At 41.5% G+C, this 27,692-nt stretch overlaps 1 protein-coding gene across 4 annotated transcripts in view; it reads right to left on the minus strand.

The window, feature by feature from the left end:
- Positions 1 to 716: 716 nt before the first annotated feature.
- Positions 717 to 27,692, minus strand: part of SLC6A6 (solute carrier family 6 member 6) — a 76,545-nt gene continuing 49,569 nt past the window's right edge. For all 4 annotated transcript variants that reach the window (XM_077823444.1, XM_077823445.1, XM_077823443.1 and 1 more), the window contains 9 exons: positions 27,145 to 27,279; positions 25,040 to 25,143; positions 24,800 to 24,924; positions 19,609 to 19,721; positions 16,370 to 16,507; positions 13,616 to 13,718; positions 12,407 to 12,507; positions 9,784 to 9,954; positions 717 to 7,487 (listed from right to left, as the gene is read on the minus strand). In XM_077823444.1, the coding sequence (XP_077679570.1) occupies positions 7,347 to 7,487; positions 9,784 to 9,954; positions 12,407 to 12,507; positions 13,616 to 13,718; positions 16,370 to 16,507; positions 19,609 to 19,721; positions 24,800 to 24,924; positions 25,040 to 25,143; positions 27,145 to 27,279 (1,131 nt within the window). In that variant the 3' untranslated portion in view covers positions 717 to 7,346. The remainder of the gene's footprint in view (positions 7,488 to 9,783; positions 9,955 to 12,406; positions 12,508 to 13,615; positions 13,719 to 16,369; positions 16,508 to 19,608; positions 19,722 to 24,799; positions 24,925 to 25,039; positions 25,144 to 27,144; positions 27,280 to 27,692) is intronic.

A 27,692-nucleotide genomic window follows, 5' to 3' on the forward strand; every position in this document is an offset into this window, starting at 1 on the left:
CTGGCGGCACAGCACGACTAAGGCAGGTCGGGGGGTCTCCATGCACTGCCCATGCCCCGAATCTGCAGCTCCCATTGGCCGGGAATTGCAGCCAATGGGAGCTGCGGGGGCAGTGTCTGGAGACATGGGCAGCACGCAGAGCCCTCTGCCCCTGGGGCTGCAGGGCCAACCTGGCCATTCCGGGAGTGGTGCGGGGCCAGGGCAGGCAGGGAGGCTGCCTTAGCCCCACTGCACCACCGCCTGAGGCAGGCATCACCTGGCCAGAGCCCGCACCCCTCACTCTCTCCTGCACCCCAACCTCCTGCCCCAGCCTGGTGAAAGTGAGTGAGGGTGGGGGCGAGGGAGGATGGAGGGAGCAGAGCTGAACTTAAGGGAAGCATTGGAGTGGAGAATCCAAATCAAGGAAGTTGTGAAGACTTGAGCAAGGCTGAAATGAAGCAGATTGGGGGAAGTCACCGAAAATTTTGAGTGAGTGAGTACGAATAACCATCCACTGTCTTTGGAACTTGAACATGTTTGGAGGTGAGTTCACTGATTGCTAAGTCTAATAGTAGTGTAGCAGTGAGGACCCAATTGAATGAAATATGGTCATTTGAAAGTATCCTATTCTGAAATCTATTCCAAAGCATAGCATGCATTTTGCGTATTTTGCAAAAGCACAGAGCATAACAGGTTGTCTCCTGTTATTTGAATCTTAAAAATAACTGACAAATGCGTTTAATTTATAAAGGAAAAATTTATTTTCTGTTATAAGGTGATTACAAACTCCATCTAAAAAAGCAAAGATGACTTAAAAATATCAATATACATTTTTATCTAAAAATCAAAACAGATACTGCAAAATACAAACATTTACTGTATACACAAAGGCTAGTTTTAAGGATTGAATTACACTCCAGGATCTTATTCAAATACAAACAGTCCTGCTCAGAACAAAACCAGAATTTTTTTTAAAAATTATTGTTAAAGTTTTTAAAAAGGTCAGGTGACTTCAACATCGTCACTCTTCCACGTGCTACTTATCACATACTGTAGTAACAGTTATTAGGAAATTAAATAAAAAACAAAAATCACCACCACCACTGTTTTTAGCTAAATACATCAAACAAGATGGACCACTGCTTACTATCCGAAGTCCCTGGAGACCTATCAGGTAACAATCACAACATCACACTGAAAAAAAAATCCGAGCAAAACAATGAGCATTTCAGAGCAGTACTTCAATTAATCCAATGCTAAGAGAACATCCTTGAGTTCTTCGACAAGAGCAAATGATGGACCCACCTCAATCTGTCCCACAACGTTCAGCCTCCCAACACCTTTTCAACACTGGTGTTCTGCCACTTTGTCTATTGTAAAAACCTTTTCACACCTCAGCTGCAGAAGATTTACAGACAACAAGTGCCAGGCTAAAGAAATCCAGTTTCTTTTCCTAGTTCTCCTGTACCCTCTGATTGGGCCTAAAATTCTGATTTTAATGGGGAAAAAATGGAAGGCTAAATTAACAAAAATTTTGTGACTCCCTCCCCCCTGCACACACATTTTTCAACCTGCCTTCACAGACTTTGATCCTTGCTTGATTCCAGGTTTAAAACCAACTCTAAATCTGTATTTTGGTTAAGCTTTTTCAGATCTTGTTTTAGCTTTTGATTAGAAATGGTTGAAAAATGCCACCTGGGTTTTATTTGATGTTTTTACGGAAATTTTGAAGAATTTTTTTTCAAAATTTCCACTTTTTTTAAAAGGGGGGCGGCACTGAAAATGTTTTGACATTGTTTGCCTTTGGAAAAACTAGCAATCTTTGAATGAAACATTTTCCATTTGGCAGGGGGGATTTCCTTTAAAAAAAAAAATTGGACCAGCTGTAGTCCTGGTTGGGCACTGTCTTGGGCAAAATTTCTGCTGAAATTAAATTGTCCATTGAAATCAGTGAGCTTTTTAACCTGACCAAGGCATGCAGGATCAAGGTCTTATTTTATGCACTCAGCTTGTTTTCTTATGTTCTGTGTCCACAGATGCTTGAGTCGTGTTTATCTTTGTAGCTAGGGATTTGATCTGATGCTTTGATGTCCTCCTTAGAGTAGCTCAGAATAAACTAAAGAGTAATACATCACAAAGCTGTAAACCCAACGTGTCCTATTTAACATTAATTCCTCTGTAAACAAATTAGTACAATTAGGAGCGTGTTCATCCTAGATTAAAAATGAATAAATATAACAGATTAAAGGTTGTGTCCTAGTAGTTCCTGAACGCTTCTCAGCTGAGAGTTAATAATAACCTTTAATTCTAAATACAAGGCTTTGGCATCTAACTCTGGAAGAAATGGGCCCAAGCTGTGACCTTCAGATCCATATCTGAACTCTCTTTGGGGGTATTTTGGACCTGGGATTTCAGTTCAGCCTATGACAGAGGCAGCCATGAATTTTAACCTACGTTCCCCAAAGTTCAGGGTGGTTGGTTCTGAGCTTTTATTTCACCCCATCACTAGTTAAGAAGAGGTGATCTTGGCTCCTTGAGGTTTAGGCTTCTCGCCTATGAATACTGGCTAACCTGTCCCACCCTACTTCAGTGCACTCTTGTCAATCATCAAACAAGGTGGGGTGGCATTGGTGCTGCAGTGCACTCAAAAGAGCTTTTCCTTTGCACGCTTTTCTTTGCCAGCAATACCTGATCAGATCGTCTCCCAAGAATGCTGTAAATACTTTGAAGACTGGACATAGCAGCACCTCCCCTAAGGCTGTTTTTAATTGTGGTGGGGGTCTCATTTGAGATGTGAATTGAAAACAGTTGTTTGCTACAGGGAGTGTGCCAAATGCACTGAATTTCCTCGGTGTGAGGTGATGGCCAACTTTCTTCCCAGTGCACTTGAAACACTTTAGTAGTCTGTGCCCTCCACTCAATACACCTCTTATTTAACCCTTTATTTACACTGTCTCCCTACCTGACCCACAGTGACCACAAGCCATGGCTTCATAACCAGTCATTCCAGGTGTTCAGTCCCTCTCCCAGTGAAGACAAACGGCGATCAAGCTATTGTTATCAGTGGGTACAGGATTTGAACACATTTATGACAAAGACATTACCAAATTGTCAATTCTGCTCAACAACGTACTACTGACTGCTGGGCATTTCACCCTTCTTCAGATCTAGAGCTATTTGGGACAGAGGCTGGGTAGCCATGTCCATCTGCAGGTGAGCAATTAGGGCACATACTACATTAAAAACAAGCCGGAGTTCTGATTAGCCATTGATCATGTGATTACAGTGACGATATAAAATTCTCTGCTGTTGTCTTGTTAAAACGATTAGAAGACTGCACTTTTTTATGCAAGTGCACCAGTGCAGCTCACGTTTGCTGAGCCACTTCCCGAACCCACATTCAAGAGCTGACCTTCCACTGCAGTTTGGATAGCAACATATGTTAAGGTGGTACACAGAACTACTGTCCTTTTTTATTTTTGTTTGCTGCATAGGAACTGACCCATGTTGGTTTCCATATCTCAAACTTCAGTGAGAACATATGGAAGCTCATAGATCTGTTTGGACCAGAGTCATCAATAGACAGGTGAAAAGGAAAATTAATGAGAACCAAAACAAATTCTGTTCATGAAACCATGTTGTACCAATACAGTCTACTGGTTACGTTATCATACTGTGTGACTTTTAATGAGATCAGGTGAGTGACAGGTGGACTGCAAGAGTTTGGAAGGTTTGGTTTAGATAAGAATCATAAGTTTCGATTATCTGCACTGCTTTGGTCTGAAAATCTTATGAGCGAAAGATTTCCCCCATGAAATTTTCAGTACCTGATTTCAGTGAAGTTGGAAATATTGCCATTTCCAAACCCAGAAGAAACCACAAAGTACAAAGGTGCATGAAATGTAAAAAGAGGCCAACATCTGGGGTATTTTCCCCTTAACTGAAATCAGTTCACCTATGATTAGTCATGATGTTTAGTGCCTCCGCTGCAGGTAAAATAGGTCACACATTGCTACAAAGTGAATTAGAAAATTAGTTATCATTGCAACCATAAATACGTAGAAAATATGAACTTGAAAGAATCATTTACCTTTTGTTTTAATTTAGCAGACTATAATGTTGAAATGCAAGTTTACCACCAGGTAAAATGGAGATAAAGCATTAGGAAACATTCTAAACTGTGAATAGGCTCGCTGGTGCTCAAAACCGTGGGATGGTGACCAGCATTGTTCTGGGTGACTGTTCAAGAGAGAGGATGATTTACTAGCTCTTCATGAATCCGGCCCTTTCTTGCGGTCAGGATGAATAGCACAGTCAGGACCAGCGAACCTTACACCAGCAGAACTTCGGTGAGGTCATTGCATATGTGTGTGAGACACTTTCACTTGGAACATGGAAGCGACTGATTTGAATGGCACAGTTTGAGTCAAAATGGCGCTGGGCTCTCGTTCTAGTTTATTTGTAGTTTTAAAGGTGTAGTATTAACCCTCTGGTTCCTAATGCAAATCCACCCTCCACCATGTGTGAAGCATGAAATCTCAATCTCAACCTTCAAACTATTTTTCTAATTAGTGTCCCTCTCAGATGTACCCCTTCTAGAGTATGTGTGTGCACACAAAATGTGAGTCTATAACAAAATATGTTACTGTAATTTACCCTAACTGAAATGAGGAATTTAATTATGGGGTTGCTATTCTCACCTTAACTCATGCCATTGTGCCTATACACAAAGTATGACGAGATTTTGAGAAGGACAAAAGGCCTGATCCAAAGCCCACTGAGAATCCTTCCATTGACTGCAGCAGGCTTTGACTCAGGCCTTCTCCATTTCCACAAAGGCTGGAATACATAACATGTCTGACAGAGTTTTAGCTTTAATTTAGTTGCCTTTTGATAGTTAAAGGTTAAAACAATATTTAACACAGGAATTGATTTTAATTGTTTTTTTTTCTTCACTAAAGTTCTCAAAATCCCATTTTAATCACGTTGGCTTAGAAAATTCTTCTGTTGAGGTGGTCAAGACACCCCGAGTAGCTTCAGGGTGGCTTTTACCTTCAGCACGAGATGTGATAGTTGCCATAACAAATTATAAGTGTTTCATCTGCAACTCTCATAATACAGTAATTGGAAAAGAAAACAAAATTAATGTGGTGTTGGCTGTTTTTGTTGCTGGAATTCAGCCCCTCTGACTTAAAAACAGAGACGCAAATTATAAAGACTCTCCAACTATACAAGACACTTTTTTTTTGGTCCCTTTCTTATTTCTAAATTGCCCCTTCCATTTTACATTAATACTAACACTACAAGTTTCTGCTGCAATGACCAGTTAGTGCCTGACCTGAAGGAAAGCTCTGTGTAGCGCAAAAGCTTATCTCCCTTACCAACAGAAGTTGGTCCCACAAAAGATACTACCTTACTCAGCTTGTCTCTCTAATCTCCTGGGACCGACATGGCTGTAACAACACTGCATACAGTTAATGCATGGGACATCTTTTTTAAAATGTCCCATGTAGGAATGTTAAGAACTGGATATGTTCCCATTTAAACTGCAAAAATCTACCCATGGACAAACTGAACTGGCAATAGTATAAGCAGGTACAGACTCGGCTGCTGAAGCTCCCCCCAGATCCCTTGGGCTAGCCTAACTGTGGTACTACAATTAGGATTATCTCCCAAGTACAGTACCCAAATGGAAAGGGCTGGATTTCTTTAGGGAGCCTCTTCTCAGCATGTATTGAGGTTTGTGAAACAAGATCTATCCAGATGTTTGAAATTCTTCACGGAGCAAATCTCGATTGAAATTCTTGACCTGGCCTATGTGATCAATTTACCTACAGCCATCCAGCTTTAAAAACTGTTTAGCAGCTTTCTACTGCATTAAATGCTTTCTTTTAAGTCTAAATTGGAATGGTATGTAATGTTTTTTAACCAAAGAAAAATTACATACTTACTTCTCTTAATTTACATAAAGCCCTAGTTTACAGTAGGTGGAATTCCCCCTTTTTTGTCCCTGATAAATGCATTACCCAAAAAACAAAATGGTGATAGTATGGTCCTCTGGGGCAAGACAGTCAGGAGACCTGAGTTCTAGCCCTACCTCTGCCACTGAGTTTCTGTAACCTTGGACAAGTCACTTTCCCTCCAGGGCCTGCTTTCCCAACTGCAACAACAATAGTAAAATAAATACACAGGGATACCACTTTGAGGTATATGGATGAACAGCGCATAGGGGTGTGCTAAGTATTGTTGTTCTCTTAATTTAATTACTATTATTAAAAATGTGCCTGCTGGAAATGCCTGGTGTACAATATATACCTAGGCTGCTTTGCTCCTGTGGTAATGAATAACATGCTGGGTGTTAAGCTTGGTGCGATCATTGTCCTCAATATATTTTTCTTTTGCTACCAAAGACCAGCAGTTTACAAAATACATATATATTTTAAATTCCATAAAACACGAATGCTGCCTCTCCATAATTCAGATCTTCACCATCACACAGGCTGCTCCTACCATTCTGTTCATACGAAGTGCAAGTTTAAACCAGTAACATCTCAGCTAACCTACGGCATGCTGGAAAATTAATGGGTCTGTGCACAAAACTCATTCCTCAGGCAAAATGTCTTCTGTAGGCAATAAGTAGTTTCTCTTCTACTGTGACTGGACTTTTTACACGCTGCTCAGGAGGGACAGGTGTCCTGATTGGGTATTTAATTCCTAACTGCATTGCCCACCCCCATACATTTCTCTCCTCCAGCTGACCAGATATATATCTATATATATATATTTATATTGACCATACGCAAAGGTAGCATCATGACTCAGAAATCGGTCATTCACCCTGCCTGAACCAGAGGACGAAAGCACTACACCTTTGAAAACCAATCCCTTGCAGCAACATCCACCTTTTGGATTCTTTTTTTTTTTTTTTTTTTTTGCAATTTCTCTCAACAGAGCTCACTCATGAGTTCTAGGGTTTGTTTACCCTGTTCCCAACCACACCAGCACCTAAAAAATTGCTTTCTGAGATTTGAATATATTGCTGGCAAGAAAATCAATTTCAAGTGATAAGATGTATAATATTCAGAGAGCTATTAACATGTGTTAAAAACCCCAATGGTAGTAAATTCCTGTAATAGGTCTAGTCTGATATGAAAGCTGCCTCCTGCGCGAGGCTTCTGCTGTGATTACCTTACAAAATATGTAAAAAAAAAAAAAAAAGAGAGAAAAAACACCACAAAAAACAACTTTCTCTGTGAGAAATAAAAATAAATCCTAGTGCAAATATAAAGCTCTGTAAACCCGGTCCTATGAGAATCTATGGTTAGTAAATGGCAGTTAAAGCAGGTTTATCCTCTCACAGAGAGAGCTCACATCATAGTCTCCACAATGACATGAGTTGGCTTAATCAATCCACCATTAGGAGTTCCATTGGCGCAGAACGAGGTGGTGCTTTCTGTTTCTTTGGCCCACCGATTCATTTCCTTAGGGGCAGCCACTGCTTTTATTCTCTGAAAGGGGAAAGAGCAACAGCCAAGGGTTAGAAAAATGGCCACATCGATCCGAAGAGCAAGAGTCTAGAAAAGTGTGTTGTCATAAAACATAGTTCTCTCCAGACGCTCTTGAGCATCTTATGAAGGGCTTCATCTCGCAGCTGTTTATCCGCAAGCATAGTGCTTACTGCCACGAGCAGCTCCTGTGACTCTATCAATTAATCTGGCTCACAGTCAGGGAGTCCACTTTCATCTTTACCATTAAACCCAGGATCTGAATTAGGCTAGGTCATTAGTAAATACCCTACTAGCTCAGACCAGTAGTCCACTTAGTCCAGTATCCTGAGTCCAAGAATGGCTGATATCAGATGCTAACCAACCTGCCCAATAGGGAGCTTTCTTCCTTATCCCCTTCAATTCATAGTTGATGTATGCTCTGAAGTATATGGATATATATCCCCCTAAAGCTATTTTTATCCTATCTAATGTAACTATCTCATTATCCATGTAAAAGTTCAGTCTATTTTTGAGCCCTTGGCCTCACTTAGAGAATGAAACCCAGTATCTTTAAGGACTGGAGATCAGAGAAAAAGATGCTCGTAATTCAAGAAAAGTTGTGAAATTACCATCATTAGAGGTATTTGAGGCTAGACTTGGCCATCAAATATTCAGGGATGCTATAAGATTAATAGAAACTGTACTATTGCTATGTAGCATTGCGGCCTACATGACCCAGAATATCCTTTCCAACCCTAATATTTTATTCAAGAAGGAGCACTAGGGCCTCACTGGATGGGAAGTCAGAGAGCCTGACTAAACACAAGTTGAATTTCAGTGCTATAGAGTCTCCTCCGATTCATGTGTTCTCTCTCATTGTATTGAAAACAATCCTGCCTTTAAACAGGGTAGTTCATTGGCAAGCTGAGACCTTTCTTCTAGTCTCAGTTCACAAAGAAGGAACTAGATGGCATTTGACAAGTGGTTACCTCCTAAGATGATCTTAAAAGGCAGCTTTGGCTACTTTTGGCCCTCTTTCTGAATAGATGGTGAGAATGCAGGCAGGAAAATAAGACGCCCCAACAAAATGTCCTAGCCAGCACTAAAAAGACCATTAAAACTTCGAGAACGCACACATTCAAGTATATTACTATGCTCTGGGAAAAGCTACTTTCTTTACTGAAAAAAAGCACAGTTTGAAGAAAAGATGAAGAAATACTGCGAAGGGCGAATAGAAGAATGTATTTGACTTGTCTTTGACGTGCACTAAGCATGTATCTGCCAGAGGCAGGACCAAGCTGTAAAGTTCAGATCTGAATCCAAGTTTCCCCAAAGTTTGGGAGCATTTGGAGCCAGTGTTTCATTTGGGTCATTTTAGACCGTGAGAGGGAGAGAGAGAAGAGCCAAAAAGTTCAGAAGAGTTTTCCTAGAATTCGGGAATTAAGCTTTTGACTAGAGATAACGTCAGGCATGGCCTTCACATGTGGTACTAAATATCCTCAAAATTCCATGGGTTCTTTGGTGCAGATTTAGATTTGGCCTTCTCTCTAACTTTTCTATCTCTAATCTTATCTCTACTATTTTCCTACTGAACTGTGTGTTGAGCTCCCTTTGCCTTGCGAACTGAACTCTGGTGCACATAGGCCTAGTTTAGTTTCTGTGTGAAACTAGACTAACAAAACAACTGAGCTCAGAGAGGGAACATTTTGTTGAACAAAAAGAACACAGAACATGGAAGGCAAGTCATATCAGCTGATTTTTTTTTTTGAGGCCAGAAGGCTTAGGTTTTAATCTAGTTAGATAGGATTCATAATGTTTGCTGAAAGATGATCTGAAAAGTGATTATTTATATTGGTTAAACTGAGATGTTCAACTTTGCCCTACCAGGAGCCACAATGGCAGCTTTCCAAGGGTTGTGATTATTTTGCATAACATGGATCAGGCTGCAGCTGGCCTATCTTTTGCATAGAAGACAGCTTCATGTCACAGCATGCCATGCTTCATCTTTATCAAGATGGAGAAGGTGGAGGCTAGCATGCTGGGGTCTGTATTCTCCACTGGCAGCCCTTCCATATTAAAGACATGGACAAGTGTGGGCCATACTGTACCTCTCCAGTGTGGCTTGCTTTATCCACTGTATGTTAAAATAACTTTCCTGGAGCCAAATCAACAAAGCAGATACAAAGAGAGTGGCCCCCAACTGAAGCCACCGTTTACTCTTAAATGTTAAACTTTTCTCTCTCTGTGTCTCACACACACACACACACACACACACACGAAGTAACCATCCACCCACCATCTGTGTGGTCATTCTTACCTCAATAAGTGAGCCATCCGACTTTACAATGCGGATGACCATGACCAATGGGATGCAGGTCATGGAGGAAAGGGCAAGAACCCATCCCAGGCCGATGGACCAGTCAGGGTATGTGTAAACTTTGTTGTAGGTCAGAGGTGTATACTTGACCAGAGAAAAGATAAAGCACGCCTGTGAGGGAAGGAAAACAAAACGAGAAGAAGAGTTATAGAACAGGTACTAGCATTGTGGATCCACTGCAGCTTACACATGATACGGTATCACTGGGATCCAGAAAAGGAAGGCAGTAAAAGGCAGCACTGGCCAACTTTGCTAAGCATTTTAAACCATGGGAAAGACATTCTACACTGAAATTGTTACAAGAGAGCTTTATATGTGCATATTTATGTAAAGAGCCAGTTAATAGATATGGTCCCAGAAGACAGCACTCAAACATGTAGCACAGTTCCTGCATTTTGTAGAACCAGTAACACTTGTGCATTGCAAATGGAGTTCTCTGTGCAGTTCTTTACCTCATCTCCTAACACTGACCAACTTGTCCTCCAGCATAAAGATCCTTTATTTCAGTACTGGTTACTTTGCAAGGGAAAGATATGCTCTTCCCCCTTGCAAAATTAGGAAAACTACTTATTTCTGCTCTGCAACCAACACTAATAGGTTTTGTGCTACAGTCTGTATGCCAGGTTCTTGGATGCTCCTTAAATCAAACAGACACTTAACAGTGAGGTAGATTGCCATAAGCCCAGTGAGTCAGGTCTGCACTGCATGGGCATCCATACAGCACTGGTTAACCTCCAGAGTCCTGTTCCATCGTGCAGTGATCTCAGTGTAAACCCAATGATGGATTATAAGGGGATACGCTTTTCTTTTGTTGTTCCAAAGTCCTGGTCAGGATATTATGACAGTACTCTTACAGTAAGTATCTCCTTACTCACTTACATAGTCACTCAGTAAGTATCTCCTGAACTCCCCTCATCTGTGTTCACTTTGAACAGTGAGCATGGTGTTAGCCAATACATATATGATAGGTGCCATACATATATGTTAGGTGTCAGAAAGACAGGGAGGGAGATCACTTGTCAAGACACCTACACTCAACACGCAAGCTCACTTGCTTTGACAGTAAGGAGGTTTTACACCGAACATGTGATTCTATTGTGTTGCATTAACATGCATCAGTGAGAAAGGAAATATTTTCTCTCTGTGTGTGTTTGCAAGAAAACAGGAAATATGAATATGAGGGGGACTTGATTTTCTCCAGCCACTGCCTTGCATATAAGAATTCTGCTGCATTGAGGCCATGCTACAGCTGTCCACCTCAAAGTGTCAACATTTACACACCACTGGCATAAAAACTTCCAACATCTTCATCAAGACTAGCTGACACTGCTCCACTATAGATTTAGAGGGGTTGGTATTACTGTCTATGCTTAAGGTTGCTCAATACTTCCCAGTATAAGATCCTGTTTTCAGATGTTTTATAACTTTACCAAACTTTAACCATTTGGGCTGAAGTTTTCCATGCTGAGTGTCTGCCTAAAGTTGATTGATAGATATTGATTGATTGGAAAATTTCAGCCAAAATGGTTCAGTCACTTCTGAAGACAAGGCTAGGAAAAAATATATTGTTTTGCCCATTTTGAAAAATTCTTGAGATCTTTTCTTTGAAATGCTCTAATGCCCCCCATACTTTGGTGTAGGGACTTGGAATTTGGCAGGAGGATGGCCTTTGTTTCAGAGAGCGGACTTTTACCATCCCCAAGAAAATCTGCCCAAATTTGGCCAAGTTATAAATAAGCCTTTGAAAAAATCATAGTTAACACATGTTCAGCAGAGACTTTCTAGAGCTCAACACTAAAAGCTCCAACGATTCCATCTTCACTGACCATGCTCAAACCGCTCACAGGTCTTAGTGCTGACCAGACTGTGCATATACCATCCGCACAGGGTCAGGCACCGGAAATCAAAATAGGGAACCTATCTCTGCTCTCAGTGACAGCCCCCTGCTGGTCCTCAGACAATGTGGAGGAGGAAGCTGTCTAACTCTTATACAGATGGGACAAAGCTGGGGGGAAAAGTGGATTGTCACCGGAAGCCTAGTGAGACTGGAAGTAAAGCAGGGAGAGGAACTGTAACTGGGAGATGGAGGAGGAGACTGGGACTTGGAGCTGAAGGGAGACTAGGACTGGCTGGGCTAGGAGCCAAGGACAGGGAGCTAGTTGGGGAGGAGGTGAGGCTAGGTGTGGCTGGGTGGGAAGGCTGGTACTGGGAATCAATGAGGGAAACAGGGTGGGGTACGGTTGGGAGTCAGTTGGCTCAGGGAGAGCATTGAAACTGGACAAGGAGCTATGGGGAGGACTGAACGGACAAGGTAACCTTGCACAGGCAACCTTCATTCTGGCATTTCCTAACGTCTGAATGCCTGATTTTTCAGCGTAGCTTTTTGTGTTATATATAATACTAAATGAGAAATGGAGCATTTCTAAACTGCATGTACCTCTTTCAGTTTGGTACCTGCACACAGTACCTTCTGGGAAGTTCCCCCTTACTGGACAAAAAACCAGGACAAAGGTTGGAAGAAGAAACATGTGCAAGATGAGAAACAGTGTGATTCTGTACTTACCACGCAAAGAAGTGGTGTGATTACAATCCAGCTCCATTTCATCCAGGGACCAGGTCTGTATCCAATCATATCTTCAATGGCATCGTAAATATTATCAGCGCCTGGAATACATAGTTACTTGGTGATTTGGTGAAGAAAAGAGCATTATCAGGAGCCTGGATATGAAAGCCACGTAGTGTAGGACATCAGTAACCAACTGGTATTGCACTAATACAGCTGCACAGTTGGGGCTGAGAAGGAGCTGAAGAGGAAAAATAGTGGCTTGTTTTGAGTCTATGGGAGCTGTTTGTGTTTAGAGAGGAGTGTCTGTGGCTAAGTGCATCAGATGCACTGTTTATATTTTCATGGATGCTAATTTCCATAGTAAAGAGGAAAGGTTACATTAAAGGGCTGTGTACAATATTGTTCAACAAGCGTGATGTACAGGAATTTCAAAAAGGCCACGCATGGTGGCAGTGAAAGGTTGAGGGAAGTCTCTCTTCTCATACTGTTGCAGTAGAATACTGCGTTAGTACAGCAGAATACTAACCCCAGAACTACAATGGAAGTTGGCAAAAGTTTTGCCTGAGAAAGGACTGAGTAACAACTGATACGGCCCATTTCAATCTAAATTTGACTGTGGTTCAATATGAAGTAAAAGAATAGTATTTATAGTTAATACTATAATATTAATAGTTCATGAAGAACTGTGGAAATGACCAGTCATAGCCAGTCAAAACGGCAACATAGATTATTGTCAGATTTAGGAAATCTGAATCACCTAAAAATAACCAGACATAATACATTTTCTGTAGGCTCTCTCTCATCTGTTTTCTATTTGGCTGGCTTGACCCATGTAGAGATGACAGTTTTAGAAGATAGGTCTTTGAGACACAATCAGAGCTTTTCACTATCTATCGGAAGTTCAGCTCTGGATGTTACATTTACACATGGGAATGCTTAATTGTGCATCTAACTACCAATGAGCATGCAAAAAACATTCATTTCTGTGTGAAAAAATTGGAGGCTGACTTGAGCCCAGCTGAAAATGTGGCCCTCGGAATGAAGAGCAAAATGACAATAATGGCAAAATAGCAGGTGCTTCCACAGACTAGTCAGGAATGGATGGTTCGGTCTGCTGAATGGTGTCTTGCTAGCTTTGACCAGCAAATAGGTAAAACTTATGGACTCATGATAAGATTCATGTTAGACCTAGGGATCCTTACTTACCATAAACCCAGGCTACAGCAACACATTCAAAGAATGCAACCCACAAAAGGCATACACCACTAGCTGCATAGTAGTCAAAGAGTTGAAACACATACATGCCACCCTGTAAAAGAGATACGCAAAAGGGTTAGGATCAGTCACTAAAACCCTGAGTGATCTATACTCAATTCAAAATAAAATAGCCTTATGAACAGAAAACCATGCTGTACCAAATTCTTGACTGTTTATAAAAAGTAAAATTCTACCAAAATATCTTATTGCTTTTTAGCAAGTACAGATGTCAATCAAAGGTTAGTACTTAGCATTAACCTCCCTAGAAAAGATGCTTGTTTATCACTGAAAGCACTTTAAAGCAGAAGCTTATTGATTAAAATTAAGCCACTTAGTATAACCGATTGAGACACTTAAGTCTTTCCTTCTTAAAGATATTTTTGTACGGGCATTTATAGAAACATATGAAAATAAATAATTGGTCTTTAACATAAACTCCTCTAATGAGACTAAAGTCATCTCACTAGGACAGGGGTGGGCAAACTTTTTGGCCCGATGGCCACATCTGGGTGGGAAAATTGCTTGCAGGGCCGGGGCAGGGGGTTGGGGTGCAGGGGCGGAGTGCGGGAGGGGGTGAGGTGTGCAGGAAGGGGCTCAGGGCAAGGGGTTGGGGCAGAGGAAGGGTGCGGGTTGTATGAGGGGGCTCAGGTCAGGGGGTTGAGGTGCAGGACGGGTGCGGGATGCAATAGGGGGGTACCTCCCCCAAAGCTCCCATTGGCCGCGGTAACCCATTCCTGGCCAATGGGAGCTTTGGGAGTGGTACCCACAGGCAAGAGCAGCGTGCGGAGCTCTCTGCCCTCCCACCCGCCACCCCCAGGAGCTGCAGGGACATGGTGTGGCCGCTTCCCGGAGCGGTGTGGTGCCACGGGGGTAGCAATCCTGCGGGCCAGATCCAAAGCCCTGAGGGGCCGGATCCAGCCCGAGGGCCGAGTTTGCCCACCTCTGCACTAGGAGATATTCCATTTATGAGTCTAATGGAAAGATATTTTCTCAGCATGACCCCTCTCTCTCTCTCTCTATTACTTTTAAATATTACACAGATCTGTCCAGTTTCATTGCCACATATTGCTCTAAATGTGCTGAATTGTAGTTCTATATGGATGTAATTTTCTTCACTCCTTATGTTAGTTTCACATTAACATTTCTGGACAAATTGTCAGTGTATTCGAAATGTCAGTTATGGACATTATTTTAATTCTTACAGAGATCCCTCAGATTTTGTTTTAAGTCTGATCTTCAAAAGAAGGCTTGTGTTATTTCTAAGATAAATATCACAATAGTGCACTTATTGGAACAGATTCTAGGCTTGCTTATACCAAATTAAATCCAGAGTAACTTCACTGATTCAAATGTCTATAACCAAAATCAGAACCTACTTCACTGAATGGACTAGATGGAAGCTGTACACCCCAACACATCATGCTAGATTTGAGTTTAACAATCTCAACTTGTTTTACAATATGCATTGAAGAGTCCTACCACCCTTTTGATAATTTGGGGCCAGATTTCTGGCATTTTTACTCATGTTGTATAGTACCTTAGACACCATGATTGAAATTACTGAGTTTCCTTGTGGAGGAAGTTGAGCAATGGTATCGGAATCTGCCCCACAGTAAAAATAATATTTTACACTAATAAGAAATACTTCATTTTAAAAGACCTTCAAGTACTACAAACTTGACTCAAATTTTCACTTGGGCACACACAATAATGTGCATGTACTTTGCAGAGATCTGATTTAGATACACAAATCCCACAACTGAAGTGCAGCTGTGGTGAAAGTCAGGAGCTACTAGTCAACAGTTTAGGTCAAGAGGGAATTTGGCTAGGGACAACGTAGTTACTCAGCCAAATTGCTACTTCATCAAAGAGAAATATACAGCATAATAAACAAATTTCGCTAGAGCAGATGAGTGAATTTATCTGGAGTTATTAGGATTATATATATGTTTTAAAAGTTTCAGAATCAGAAATGAGATGCAAAGCTCTTTAATCTTTGGTTTAAGCCCCTTTCTGTCATTCTTGTTGCATTATGAAAGGGGTGATTAATTTTCAAGCTTTTGTTTTGAAAAGATTTTCATTCCCAAAGTCTTTAGCTGTTCTTCTGCACCTATCTGATTAGGAAGCAGATGTAAACTAGGTTATACGGGAATGACAGTCAGATTTTCCATCTTTTTATTTTTTTTACGTTCAGACTAGATATGTCATATTGCTGAGTAGATGCTTCTGGAAATTCCAAGTGCTTTATTTTTTGGCTTGCAATGAGGCATCATTGGCTAGTGCAGTGGTTCTATACTGTGACTCCATTTTATAACAGAAAAAAGGTTTGGTACCCTCTTCCTATGTAGCCATAAAGAAAGGAAGGGTAGTCATATATCCATGTAACTGTTCATGACATCCCCTCTCCACTAGTTGAGAACTAATGGATTGGGTGTCAGAAGTCCTGGGTTCTATTTCACTTCCCTGTGCCTCTGTTTCCCCATCTGTAGAATGGGCATAAAGATATCTACCTCCCTTTCAAAGCACTTTGACATCTAGGGATCAAAAGGGCTATGTAGGAGCTAAGTGGTGGTGTTCTTCTAAGCGGTTTGCTTTATGCCATCTGATTCACAATGTCAATGAGGATACATGCTGATAGTAAAATAAATAAATAAATATATTAAATTAAATTAAATAAAGCACGCCATCATCAGCATTACTTACTTCAGTCACCATAGTTAGTCCCAGAAGATAGCTAAGGAAACACACTATAGCAATGAAGATTTCCCGTCGGTAACCCTTCCTTAGGAAGGATGGGTACAGATCAACTAGTGACGTGATCTGTCCTTCAACTTCAACAAACTAAAGGGGGAAAAAAACAAACTGAAATATACACAGTATACATTTCATTCTCTTTTGTCTTAATTAAACACCACCTAGGAGCTCTGTATTTACACATTAAGTTGGTTTTCTTATAAACATAAGCTAGAAGGCTAAAGGAAATGAATGTGATGAGAGGAAAATGCTCATGTGGCTTTTATGTTGTAGATGTTTCTGATGAACAAAAAGTGCATGTGAGAAAAGAGGTAGAGAAAAATACTCGAAAAGCTAAACCTCCTGAACTGAGGCAGCATCTCTCAATCTTTGTCTTCATTTGATGTGCTGGTGAAATTTATATACACTGCATAGTTAAAGAACATAATTAGGGACAAATTCTGTTTTCAGTTATACTGGTGAAAATTCATTCAATGAAATACAGCCCTGCAAATTTTTTTTCTCTCCACAAAACCCCACTTCCCCAGTTTGTTTGTTTGTTTGTTTGATCCACCTATTACATCTTGTCATAAACTTAGACCCCACTCCTGCAAAAATTTGTGCAGATACTTTACACACCGTAAATAGACCAATTATTCAGTAACAGTACAGGGTAAGGTTAAGATTCTGTCACTGGTATTTTTAGTAAAAGTCAGGGAAAGGCCACGGTCAATAAACAAAAATTCACAGAAGCCTGCGACATGACTTTTACTAAAAATACCCTGAGGCGGGAGTGGACAAACAGAGCAACTGCTCCAGCCCTGCTACTGCTCCTGCGGCAGGAGCTGACCACTGCTGTACCAGCCCCAGGGGCTGACCCAATCCTGGGCGCTGCTCTGGCAGGCAGGGGACTGCTCTCGGGCAGTGGGCTGCTGGTGAGCTGTTCGACAGCCCCAGGGCTGACCTTGGCCGCTGTACAAACATAATACTTAGCCCTCCTTGAGTGCAGGGGATTGGACTCGAAGACCTCTTGCAGTTCCTTCCAGTCCTACAGTTCTGATTCTTTACATATGTTTTTACATCTCCTAGCATAATAGGGCCATCTGGTTTGTGACTGAGACCCGTAGGTGCTTCTCTAATAGCTGTAACAATACAGCCACTTTACAGAGGGTAGGTAAAATATTCTCACTTGCAACATAAACCAAAGTCCTGAGCAGATCAGCTAATATCTTACTGTGTCTAATTCAGCATCTTAGAATAGTTTTTATTTTTTAAAAATTATCGGTATGTCCTTGCAACTGAAAAAATGAATGTAAGACAAATATAACTAGAGTTGTCCAAATAAAACAAAACCAGACTTGGGGAAAGGGCTCTAATTTATTGACAGCCAGAAGAACTTCATGACCTGCATCTGACGAAGTGGGTATTCACCCATGCAAGCTTATGCTCCAATATGTCTGTTAGTCTATAAGGTGCCACAGGACTCTTTGCCACTTTTACAGATCCAGACTAACACAGCACAGCTACCCGCCTGATACTTCATGTATGGGAAAATGGACCATTTAATGGTGCACAAACAAATCTAATAGAAAGAAAGAAATCAAGACAGCCAAACTCTGCTCTCCTATCTGGCACAATCCAAAGCCCACTGAAGACAGCAGGAGCCCTTCCATTGACTTCCATGAGCTTTGGATCAGGCCCTTATAACGGTGACTTCATTGAGCTGCATTGATGTAACTGAGAGCAGTTTGGCCCCACTGAGTTGTCAATAAGTAAATGGTTCATCCCACAGTCAGTGACATCTCGCAGTGAGTTCATGAAGTAGCAATATTCTGGTGTATATAAATCATCCTATCCTTTGCATTAATATACTTACTATGTCCAGAAACTTCCTTTAAACACATTGTACTCTGTACCCTTCACTAATATGGGACAGCAGCTATATTACTGGACCAGCTAGCCATCTAGTGGTTAATACTGAACGCTTGGTTGAACTCCTATTTGAAAGTCTTATGTAAAACTGTTTTTCTTTTTACATGTAACCCTTCCCATTGGTTGGATTTGATCTTAAGATGCTCTGGCATTCCAAAACCCTGCTTGACTGCACTCCAAAAAGGGGGAGTGGAGGAAGAGGAAATTAAGCGCTCCAATTAGTTTCAATTATTCTACACAGTGAGGAGCTATTTAAAATTACTAGACAGCTTAAAATTTGTATAAGCACTTAGTTGTAGAACCACAGCACTGGACATTGTAACATTCAGTTTGGAAGGGACTGAAAGTCACTTAGTAGAGTTCAAAGATTAAGCGGTAAAGAGCAATTTAGAACACATGCCACACTTTACAAATTGGAGCGATTAAGCTGGTAACAACCGGGAAAAAAACCACTTATGAATCTCTCCTCATATAAGCGAGGATTTGAGTTCAATAAACATGTTGCCTTTGTTGAGTGAATTTTTATAACGTTAGCGGAGTACAAAGAGTTGCCTGTTCCTCTGAAACCTTGGGCAAGCTCAGTTTATAGTTACTGCGTAATCCTTGGTTGCCTCTGTTTACTTGTGACTATCTAGAAATGATTAACAGATTCCTTTGTGGTATTTATGCTGCTATTTCTGTGAAAAAAACTCCTCTTTGAAAAGCACTACACTACAACAAACTAGGTACCTTGTAGTTCACACCAGCAGTGTCCACAAGGAGCAGTTACACCGCAACGTTTTGGTGCGCTCTGCAATTCACTCCCGCATAGTCCACAAGCCCTACCGGGCTCAGAAACCTCCGTGCCAATTGATTTCAATGGCACCCCGCCCTTTGCAGGCACAGGCCCCAGCTCTTCCTTACCTTTGTGATGAGTCTCTCTCCTTCACCAGACTCAGATAATGTTGCACACCAACCACAAATGGTGGTGTGTTGTGGGGCAGCATTTGGGCCAGGGTGCATTGCTCTACCCCTTGGACTCCCCCGGGTCCCAACAACAAAACCTTAATGCACAAGATCATGCTGATCCTGCCACCACTAACTTATTCATTGTCTCTACGTATGGACCAAAGCAGCTTCTCCATTCAGACACATGGGTTCACAGCACAGGCACTTCATTTAAGCAGCCTCATTGGTATTTTATTATTATTTTTAATTGCCCCATTTATAATGGGGTTGCCATTGTTGGCATCATGGCGACAAATAAGACATATATGTCCATTACCATGATTACTAACCTGGCTATCCAGTCCAAGCAACAGAAGCATAACAAAGAAAAGGATAGCCCAAACGGTAGGCACCGGCATCATGGACACAGCTTTTGGGTAGGCAATGAAGGCCAGACCTGGACCTAGAGGAAGAGAAAGAGAAAATAGGAAGGGGGGAAAGGGAATGGAGATAGTAAGTACTCCGCTTGTGCCTAGAGGTAGCTACACACCAATGCAGGGATGCCTGGTTCCTTTCAGATAAACCCAAACCCAGCTGGAAATACCAGAAGTGAAATTGTTTGGATCTTTCATCTGACAAAGAAGCACGCATGACTACAGCAGAAGCCCCAAGCAAACCCAAAGGCCATCGCTAACCGACCACCAGTTTTAACATCTGTCTCAAACATGCCAGTAATGGATCGCTTCCTGCACCAGCCATTCAGGAGGTGTAACAGGAATGAAGGGAACTGCCCCAGTAGAATGAAGGAATCCTGTTTCTAGCACACATGATCTCTATTTGAGTGGAGGGGGTGGACAAGAGGGAATCTGCTCCAAATATTCTCCTGAAGCTTCAATGCTGCAGCCAACTCAACCTATCTTTCTGAAAACACAACTCTCTCATGCACCTTCCTTCCAGGTTTTGGTTTACACTCCAATAGCCAAGCTCCTTAGCTGCTATGAACCACCACTGAAATCAATAGTGCTGCCCCTATTTACACCAGCTGTGGATCTGGGCCTATGAGTTCTCAAATGTGTTCCCTGCTGTTTGGAAATTATACTAATAACGATGATACTACTAACACGCCGCCTTAGTCAGATTCTCCTATACCACTAGGCTTCCTAAGTCGTGCCATAACAAATCTGGGTACTGCCAACAATCATGCACAACCACTAGACCAACTACACATGCTGTACACACCCACAGACCAGGGACTAAAACCTTGGTCCTTCTGCTCCAAAATCACAGGCTTCTAAAACTTAAGCTAAAGGAGCTTCCCCCATAGCTAGCAGTAACAGAATGTGCCTTATCTTCTCTGTGGCTCAGCTAAAGGGCTCACTCTCACACAGAGCACCGGCGCACTGCACTTCTATGTTGTTTTTCACAGAAGTTCTCATCTGGTGTCACACAGGTTTCAAGTAACACTTAGTTATACATCATGAGAACTTTTGTAAAGTGAGTATGCCATCTCTGATTGGGTGACAGGGGCAGAAAGAATCTGAAATTTGCTACTGGTTTAAAAGTGATCTTGTAATTTTTACAGAGTGGGGAAATCTTGCAAGGACAGATTTACATGCACATTAAAATCTGGAGGGTTTTTTTTTTTGTTTCAAAAGAAGGTGGATTGGAGTGTTGACATCTTCCAGGTTTGGTGAGAAGATTCAAATTAAACTTGTTTTTCAGTAGGGAACATTAAAGTCCGGTAAATCACAGGAGCAGAATTCTCTTGTTTAATCTGCATGGAGAATCGCTACTGACGCTCTTCCTAACTCCCACTTTTCCTTTCCAACAAGAAAGATGGAGAAAGGAGCAAGGGAAAGAAAATATGAGAGCAGGAGGAGACATTTTTAAATTAAAAGAAAAATTTAAGTAATTTAAATAGAAATAAATACAAATTAGCCAGCAATTGATTGATTAATTTTATTTCATTAATTTTTAAAAAGAAACATGTCTGTGGTTTTATGTGACAGAAAGCGCGCACACACAAAATTGGCTGAGTAGCTAAAATTTCTGGGGTTCTGCATTTCCCTCAATCTCTGGACATCATGTCTTCTCTCAGTAAAAACTGAATTCCCAGCTAGAACTGCTATTAGATTGCATTTGTAGCCAGTCTGCGCAAATGATGAGACAGATGTAAAACTGCTATTGCTCTCTAAAACTCACTTAAAATGTGTGTGTATGTTAATTTCTGATGACAAGTGCTCTATGCTCTGTGTGTATTTTTCTGTGAAAGCAAATGTTGAACTATAAAGAGAAAAGTCCATGTAAAATAACATAACATTTCTGGCATCCTTTCAGTTTACTGTAAATCACTGAAAACTGCATTTAATATGGAGCGCCGTTCCACTGAATAATTATCTTGTTAAAACGCACTGTGCTTGTGGTAGTTGTTAAAAGCTTATTAGAACAGTAATAACCATAGTCTAGTTGTTGGCCACTTGCTGATTAAATGAAATATTATGGCTGGAATTGTACCCAGTTGGCAGAAGGAACCATGGATGGTAGACAGATTGAAACAATACAAAATATGGAGGCCAAACCTTCTCCATCAGCTGACAGACACGATGGTCAGACCAATTAATCTGAATCAGTTTGCAAACGGCGTTAAAACAAAGGAAGTCTTGCGATGGCTTTATCACTGGTACATACTGTACATGCAATATATCTTTCATCCAGCCAGGCACGCAGACAAATCCAGCACAGATTAGCCAGGCCTCACTGTGCTTCCTTTGTTCCCACATTGCGTTTCTTAGGTTAAAAAAAAATAAATGCAACAATGCTTTTCGCTTTTTTTTTTAATGTAATGTAATTGGAAAAATAAAGGAGAAAAATGAACTTAAAAAAATCAGGCAGTTTGCCAATCTGGGGTGAGAGATGGCGGGGGAGACAGACCAAATTCAACCCTTGTGTAACTCCACTGAAATCAAGGAGTCCACTTTGCCCAATGAAAGATAGGCGTAGCTCCCACTGCCTTCCGATCTTCACTGCTCATATCCTACCAAAGGAGAATTCAGCTCAAGACCATTACAGAAAGGGTGAATTTGGCGGCGGGGGGGGGGGGGGTGTAACTAAGCAACAGTGTGATGCTAGGGTTCTGCTGTCAGTGAACTAGATTGTGCCTAAATCACAAGAATAATCCACTGAAGTCAATGGAACTACAGGTGTGAGTAAGGCAAGTGGGAGGATACAGAATGGCGGAATCATCTGGTTGCCCAATACACAACTTCCTATGCCAAGCCGCAAAATCAAGTTGCAGACGCTCATGGCTCTCTCTCTCCTGTTCCTACCTGGAAGGATAGTCCTGGATTTGCATACTGGCAAAATAAGGGTTAAAAAAAAAAATTGGGAAGGGGGTGGGAGGGGGATATATGTGGGGGAAAACCAACTCTATTTAAATTTCTCTTTGCTGGTGAATGGTTTCAGGATGCCCTCCCTAGAAAGTCAAGTCGCCTCTTTGACAGAGAACAGGTAGAGCACAGGCAGCAGTAGTACAAGTTTCCCCCCACAGTCAATATTCCCTCTAATTTTTAACAGGCCGTGCGTGCAAAAAATTTCTTCTGTGACACTGCCGAAGCAACAAAAAAAAAAAAGAAAGAAAAAGAAAAAGAAAAAGCCAGCGTCCTGCCGCCGAAGCATGTGCCCAGCTTCGAGGGAACAGGGCCCACAACTCCTGCCAATATCATGGACTGAAGGAACCATCTCTTCGGACTGAGAGGGGTAAACCACGCTCCCAGGTTTATTCAATTCTTGGCCTCTCGGCTTAGAATGGCAACGAGTATACCAACTGGTACCACTTTCGACGGCGGTTTGTTGTGATTTGGATACCTGTCCATTAGACATGAGCCTAAAACCACCACATGTATATACTGTGTAATCCACTGAATAGCCAACAGATGGCTACAACTTGTGGCCACCGCCAACCTGGGTTGAACTCAAACAAACTAAAATACGCACCAAAATAAAGGATTAAAGTCCAGTGTCTAAAATTGATCAGTGGTGCCACTTTACAAATATCAAATATCAGGGACAAAGGTGCCCACTTAGCAATGTCCTTTATTTTAGGTCAATTACAGTAAATTTTGAATAAGATTTTTTTTTTTAAATCTGAATAGAAAAAAATGCCAAATATGCAAAATGTCTTAGATTGCATCTGAAATAAGTGTTTAGCTGGTTAGGGTGTATTCACCAGGATTATTCCCTTAGTTTGTTCCTGTATGCAAGTAAAGCAATCAGTGTCTGATCAAAATTACCTTTATGGGCCAGATCCTCAGCTGCTGTAAAATGGCGTTTGCTCTATTGATTTCAATAGAGCTAGGCTGATTTACACCAGCTGAGAATCTAGTAGTGTTCCCAACATCTGTAATTTCCTGTAATCTGTAATGAGTCTTTGTGATTCTTAAAGATCCAGCTCCAGGAGTTAATGTAATTATAAGAGAATCTCATCTTTTATTTAAAAAAAAAAAAAAAAAGGAAGTAAGTTTCTAGTCTTCCTGGTTACAAAAAACAGCTGAAAAACATGACTCTACAGTGAAAAATTGAACCCTAAAGGCTCAAAAAATCAGACGGAAAAGAAAAAGCACTCAAAATGTATTATTAGTCTTTTAAATCTCCTGATTTTTAAGCCAATCTCATGATTTTGGGGGCCTGACTATGATTTTTGAACACCTGAGGTTGGCAATACTGATCTAGCTTGGTATAATTGTTCACCATCATTATGACAGCCTAAAAGTACCACTCATGCCCGCAAGTCCTATAAAGTCTGTCCAGGGGAAAGATGTAGTCTACCTTGTTCATTGTATATTCACAAGCTGCATGTACCCTCTCTCTGATACATGTGTATAGCTGAATGGCAATGGGAATAATTACATGCAAAACAAGGGGAAAATATGTCCCTGTAAACAGTTTCAAAATGGACATGGCACAAAGAGTATCAGCTTCACCTTGGAGCTAGATTAAAATGTAGAATTGCAAGAGTTGGTGTCATGGTGGAAGGGATTTTCCAAAGAAGCCTATGGGGTTTAGGTGTCCAACTTCCTTTGCCTTTCAATGGGATTTGGGCATCCAGTTCCCTTATGTCCCATTGAAAGTGCCAGACTTTATTCCTACGGCATCTCTCACCGGTGGGCAATCATAGCTATAGTAACAAGAGGGTTGGTGTAGATTTCCAAAACAGATTGACATGTCTGGACTCGAGACAACAATGTGTGTGTGGTCCTTTTAACTAATCTGAGCTAAACTTTATTAACGCGCTTTGGAAAAATGTGTTCAATCTGCCACACTAATTAAGGTAAAGTAAGTCCTATGTTAATCAGCTACCCACTACCGTTCTAAAAGAGAACCAGACTAACATGTGCGCATTTAATTATTTTTCTGATGCTTGTGGGAATTCTTTTTTTCTTTCTTTTTATTTTATTTTATTTTGTTTGGCTGATTTAGTCCGCAGTACTTTGCTCACACACTAGGTGGCAGTGCCCACCACCACTGCCACCGATACCATCGTACCTGACTCTGCCACATCAGCAATGTTCACCCCTTGCTCTTGTGCCATGAAGCCCAGGACGGAAAAAATTGCGAAGCCAGACACAAAACTGGTACCACTGTTCAGGCATCCCAGCAGCAAACAGTCCCTAAGTCACACATATGTCATGGAGCAAGTTAATTCAAAAAAAAAATTGAACCCATTGTCCCTACTTATTTACATCATTTAGCTAAGACACTAAACCCCCTTGGTTAGAAACTTGCCTGTAGCAGTTGTATTTATACTTGTTGTAGCTTCCCAGGGATGTCATTGCTCCTAAACAGATTGCATACGAGAAGAAGATTTGTGTCCCAGCATCTATCCAGACCTAAGAGAAAAGATGGAAGAAAGCATCATTAATGTAGGCAATCCCTATAGCAACGTGCATCACAATCAGTCTGTCATTCAGGATACGCAACAACAAAAATTGCTTCCCCGGAGACACGTACTGGGGCAAAGCAGGAGAAAAAAGGGAGCATCTCATTTTAAAATGACGACGTTGTAGGGAAAAATAAATCATTAGCATCAGAGTCCACTCGAAAACTTCACAGCTCTGTCAACAGTTCAAAAATCCCTGCCTGAAAGGTGGTCTATAATTCTAGTTTGTCATTCAACCGATCCTTTCCTTACTGCAGAACAATCAACCTCTCCCAAGAGAAGGGACAACACAGAGGCCCCTGTAAAGTCCCGTATACACTTGTCTCTGCTGCAGTTCAGTGAAAACCAGCCCACAGAGTCACTGGACTGCAGACACGAACACCATGACTGCCACTTTTCCAAATGGCTCCATGCTGCTGCCCCAACCATACCTTTCAACCATAGGTGGCACAAGGCCAAACACTGCCGGTGCGGAGGGGACACAAGCATAACACAATGCATTTCTTTAACATAAATAACACCGTTACTAACCTCAGTTCATGGCTCATCATCCTGATGGTATTAGTACAATAACATACAACATACAGTATCATTACAGTGAGAAATTCCAGCTTAATACATTTGTGGTAACTCCTCCATCTATGCCTGACCATTCACAGCCATGTACTTCTCTCTACTAACACCGGACAAAGGTAATGGGGACCATCCAGGGGGTCTGAAAGGGGGGGAAGCAGCAGCTTTGCAGCACAACTCTCCTACCATTGTCAGCATCATCCACCTGAAACACAGGGATCTCCTGGTGAAAGACGAGCCTTTTCAATGGGGGAGTCCATGATAACTTAACCCTGGAGGGAGCTATGCTATCCTGGAAGAGGGGCCTGGGAGTTAAACAGAATCTAAATCCTTCCTGTGTTATCCATCATCACATCTTAGGGCATGAAGCTTGCGGCTAATAACTCATAACAATTACATGCTACCAGGGACGGAGGTAAATGCATGTCTGAATGGCTGGTGTAATGAAGGCAAAATCACAGAGACTGTCACAAAAGTTTCTTTCAAGGATACTTTACCTGCTTCCTTACAGGGCCCAAATCCCCTTGGGCTTTTGATATTTTACCAGATAATCATTAGACAAGAAACAACAAAGAAAGGGATTTTCACCCTATCATGCCTATAGCCATCACTTTTTAAAAAAAATCACGGTTATCATTTGCATTTGTTTTTTTGCTATTGGTTAGACAGTTTTGCATTTCCCATGTGATCACCATTGGGCAAAGAGCTAGTGGTCAAACTTTCACACATTGCTACACCAGTACCATGGAAATGAATAGTCTTTTTCTTTTCTAGCTGTAGCTTGTGGAGGAAAAAAAGATGCAACTCCTCCTACCCAGTGCTAAGTCGCCATCTCCCAGGCATTTTCCCATGAGTTTACATGAGAAAACAGATTTCTTGCATGTTTGCAATGGTTTTCATTTTTCTACTACTCTGTTCACTTCTTTCCCCAATGTCCTGCTCCTGAGAGGTGGTGGCAGAGTGAAACAGATACTCACAATTGCTCCTTGGTGTGCCATCTGCCACGCTCATATTTCTCTCCTTTCTTTCGATTCCCTCCGAAACTAAAGACTATCCTCCTAAAAAAAACGTATCTCCCTTACCTTGTCCAGAGCCTAATACCAACAAGAAAGCTGAGATTCTATAACTGGACAGAGTCTACAGCCTCAGAGTCCTTTGACACAAAAATACACACACGGAAAGATGCATTAACACATTTAACAATGACCTTTTCAACCAGATACAATGGAAAAATACAACCAAGATTTAATGTCCATGCTATGTTTGGATTGATAAAGATCACGGGAAAAAATCTACTGTTGCACACCACCCACCTCTAAATGTCCCTCTTGTTTCAGAGCATGGGAAGTCTCCCTGCTCCTACTTACTGGCCCCATACCTGTGGATCTGCTAACCGTGATACATCAGGGTAAAGGTAAAATTTGATGCCCTCTGCAGCTCCAGGCAGGGTGACACCACGGATTAACAGCACAATAAGCATGACGAACGGGAATGTAGCGGTGATGTACACAACCTGCCAAAACAAAGTGACAATATGTAGAGTCCTTGACAATTAATTTAGAAACAAAATATATAACTGGTGTCCTTTCGACCCAGAACCAAAACTGATGGAGATCCAGGGATCTGAATTCAAATCCCCCTTACACTTTATGAGGCTCAGATTTGTTGGCTGATCTGGGTGTTTAAGCACATTTTTAGTTAAGTCTCTCTTCCACTCTCAACTGTCCTCTTGGCTTGTAGTGTTCAACTGGTGCCTTAAGTTCCTCCAATCTTCGATCTATGCAAAGATAACAGTCTAGCCTGATCTGTCTCCAGGAAGTGGCTATCTGCATCTCCAGGGAAAGAGGGTGCTGGAACAGGGTGGTCTGCCTCTTTAAGGACCACAGGGCCTGAAGCTGGCCGCTCTGTTTGGAGACAGTGCTTGTC

The sequence above is a fragment of the Eretmochelys imbricata genome, chromosome 7 (genome assembly GCF_965152235.1).
Source record: "Eretmochelys imbricata isolate rEreImb1 chromosome 7, rEreImb1.hap1, whole genome shotgun sequence".
Lineage (NCBI taxonomy): Eukaryota > Metazoa > Chordata > Testudines > Cheloniidae > Eretmochelys > Eretmochelys imbricata.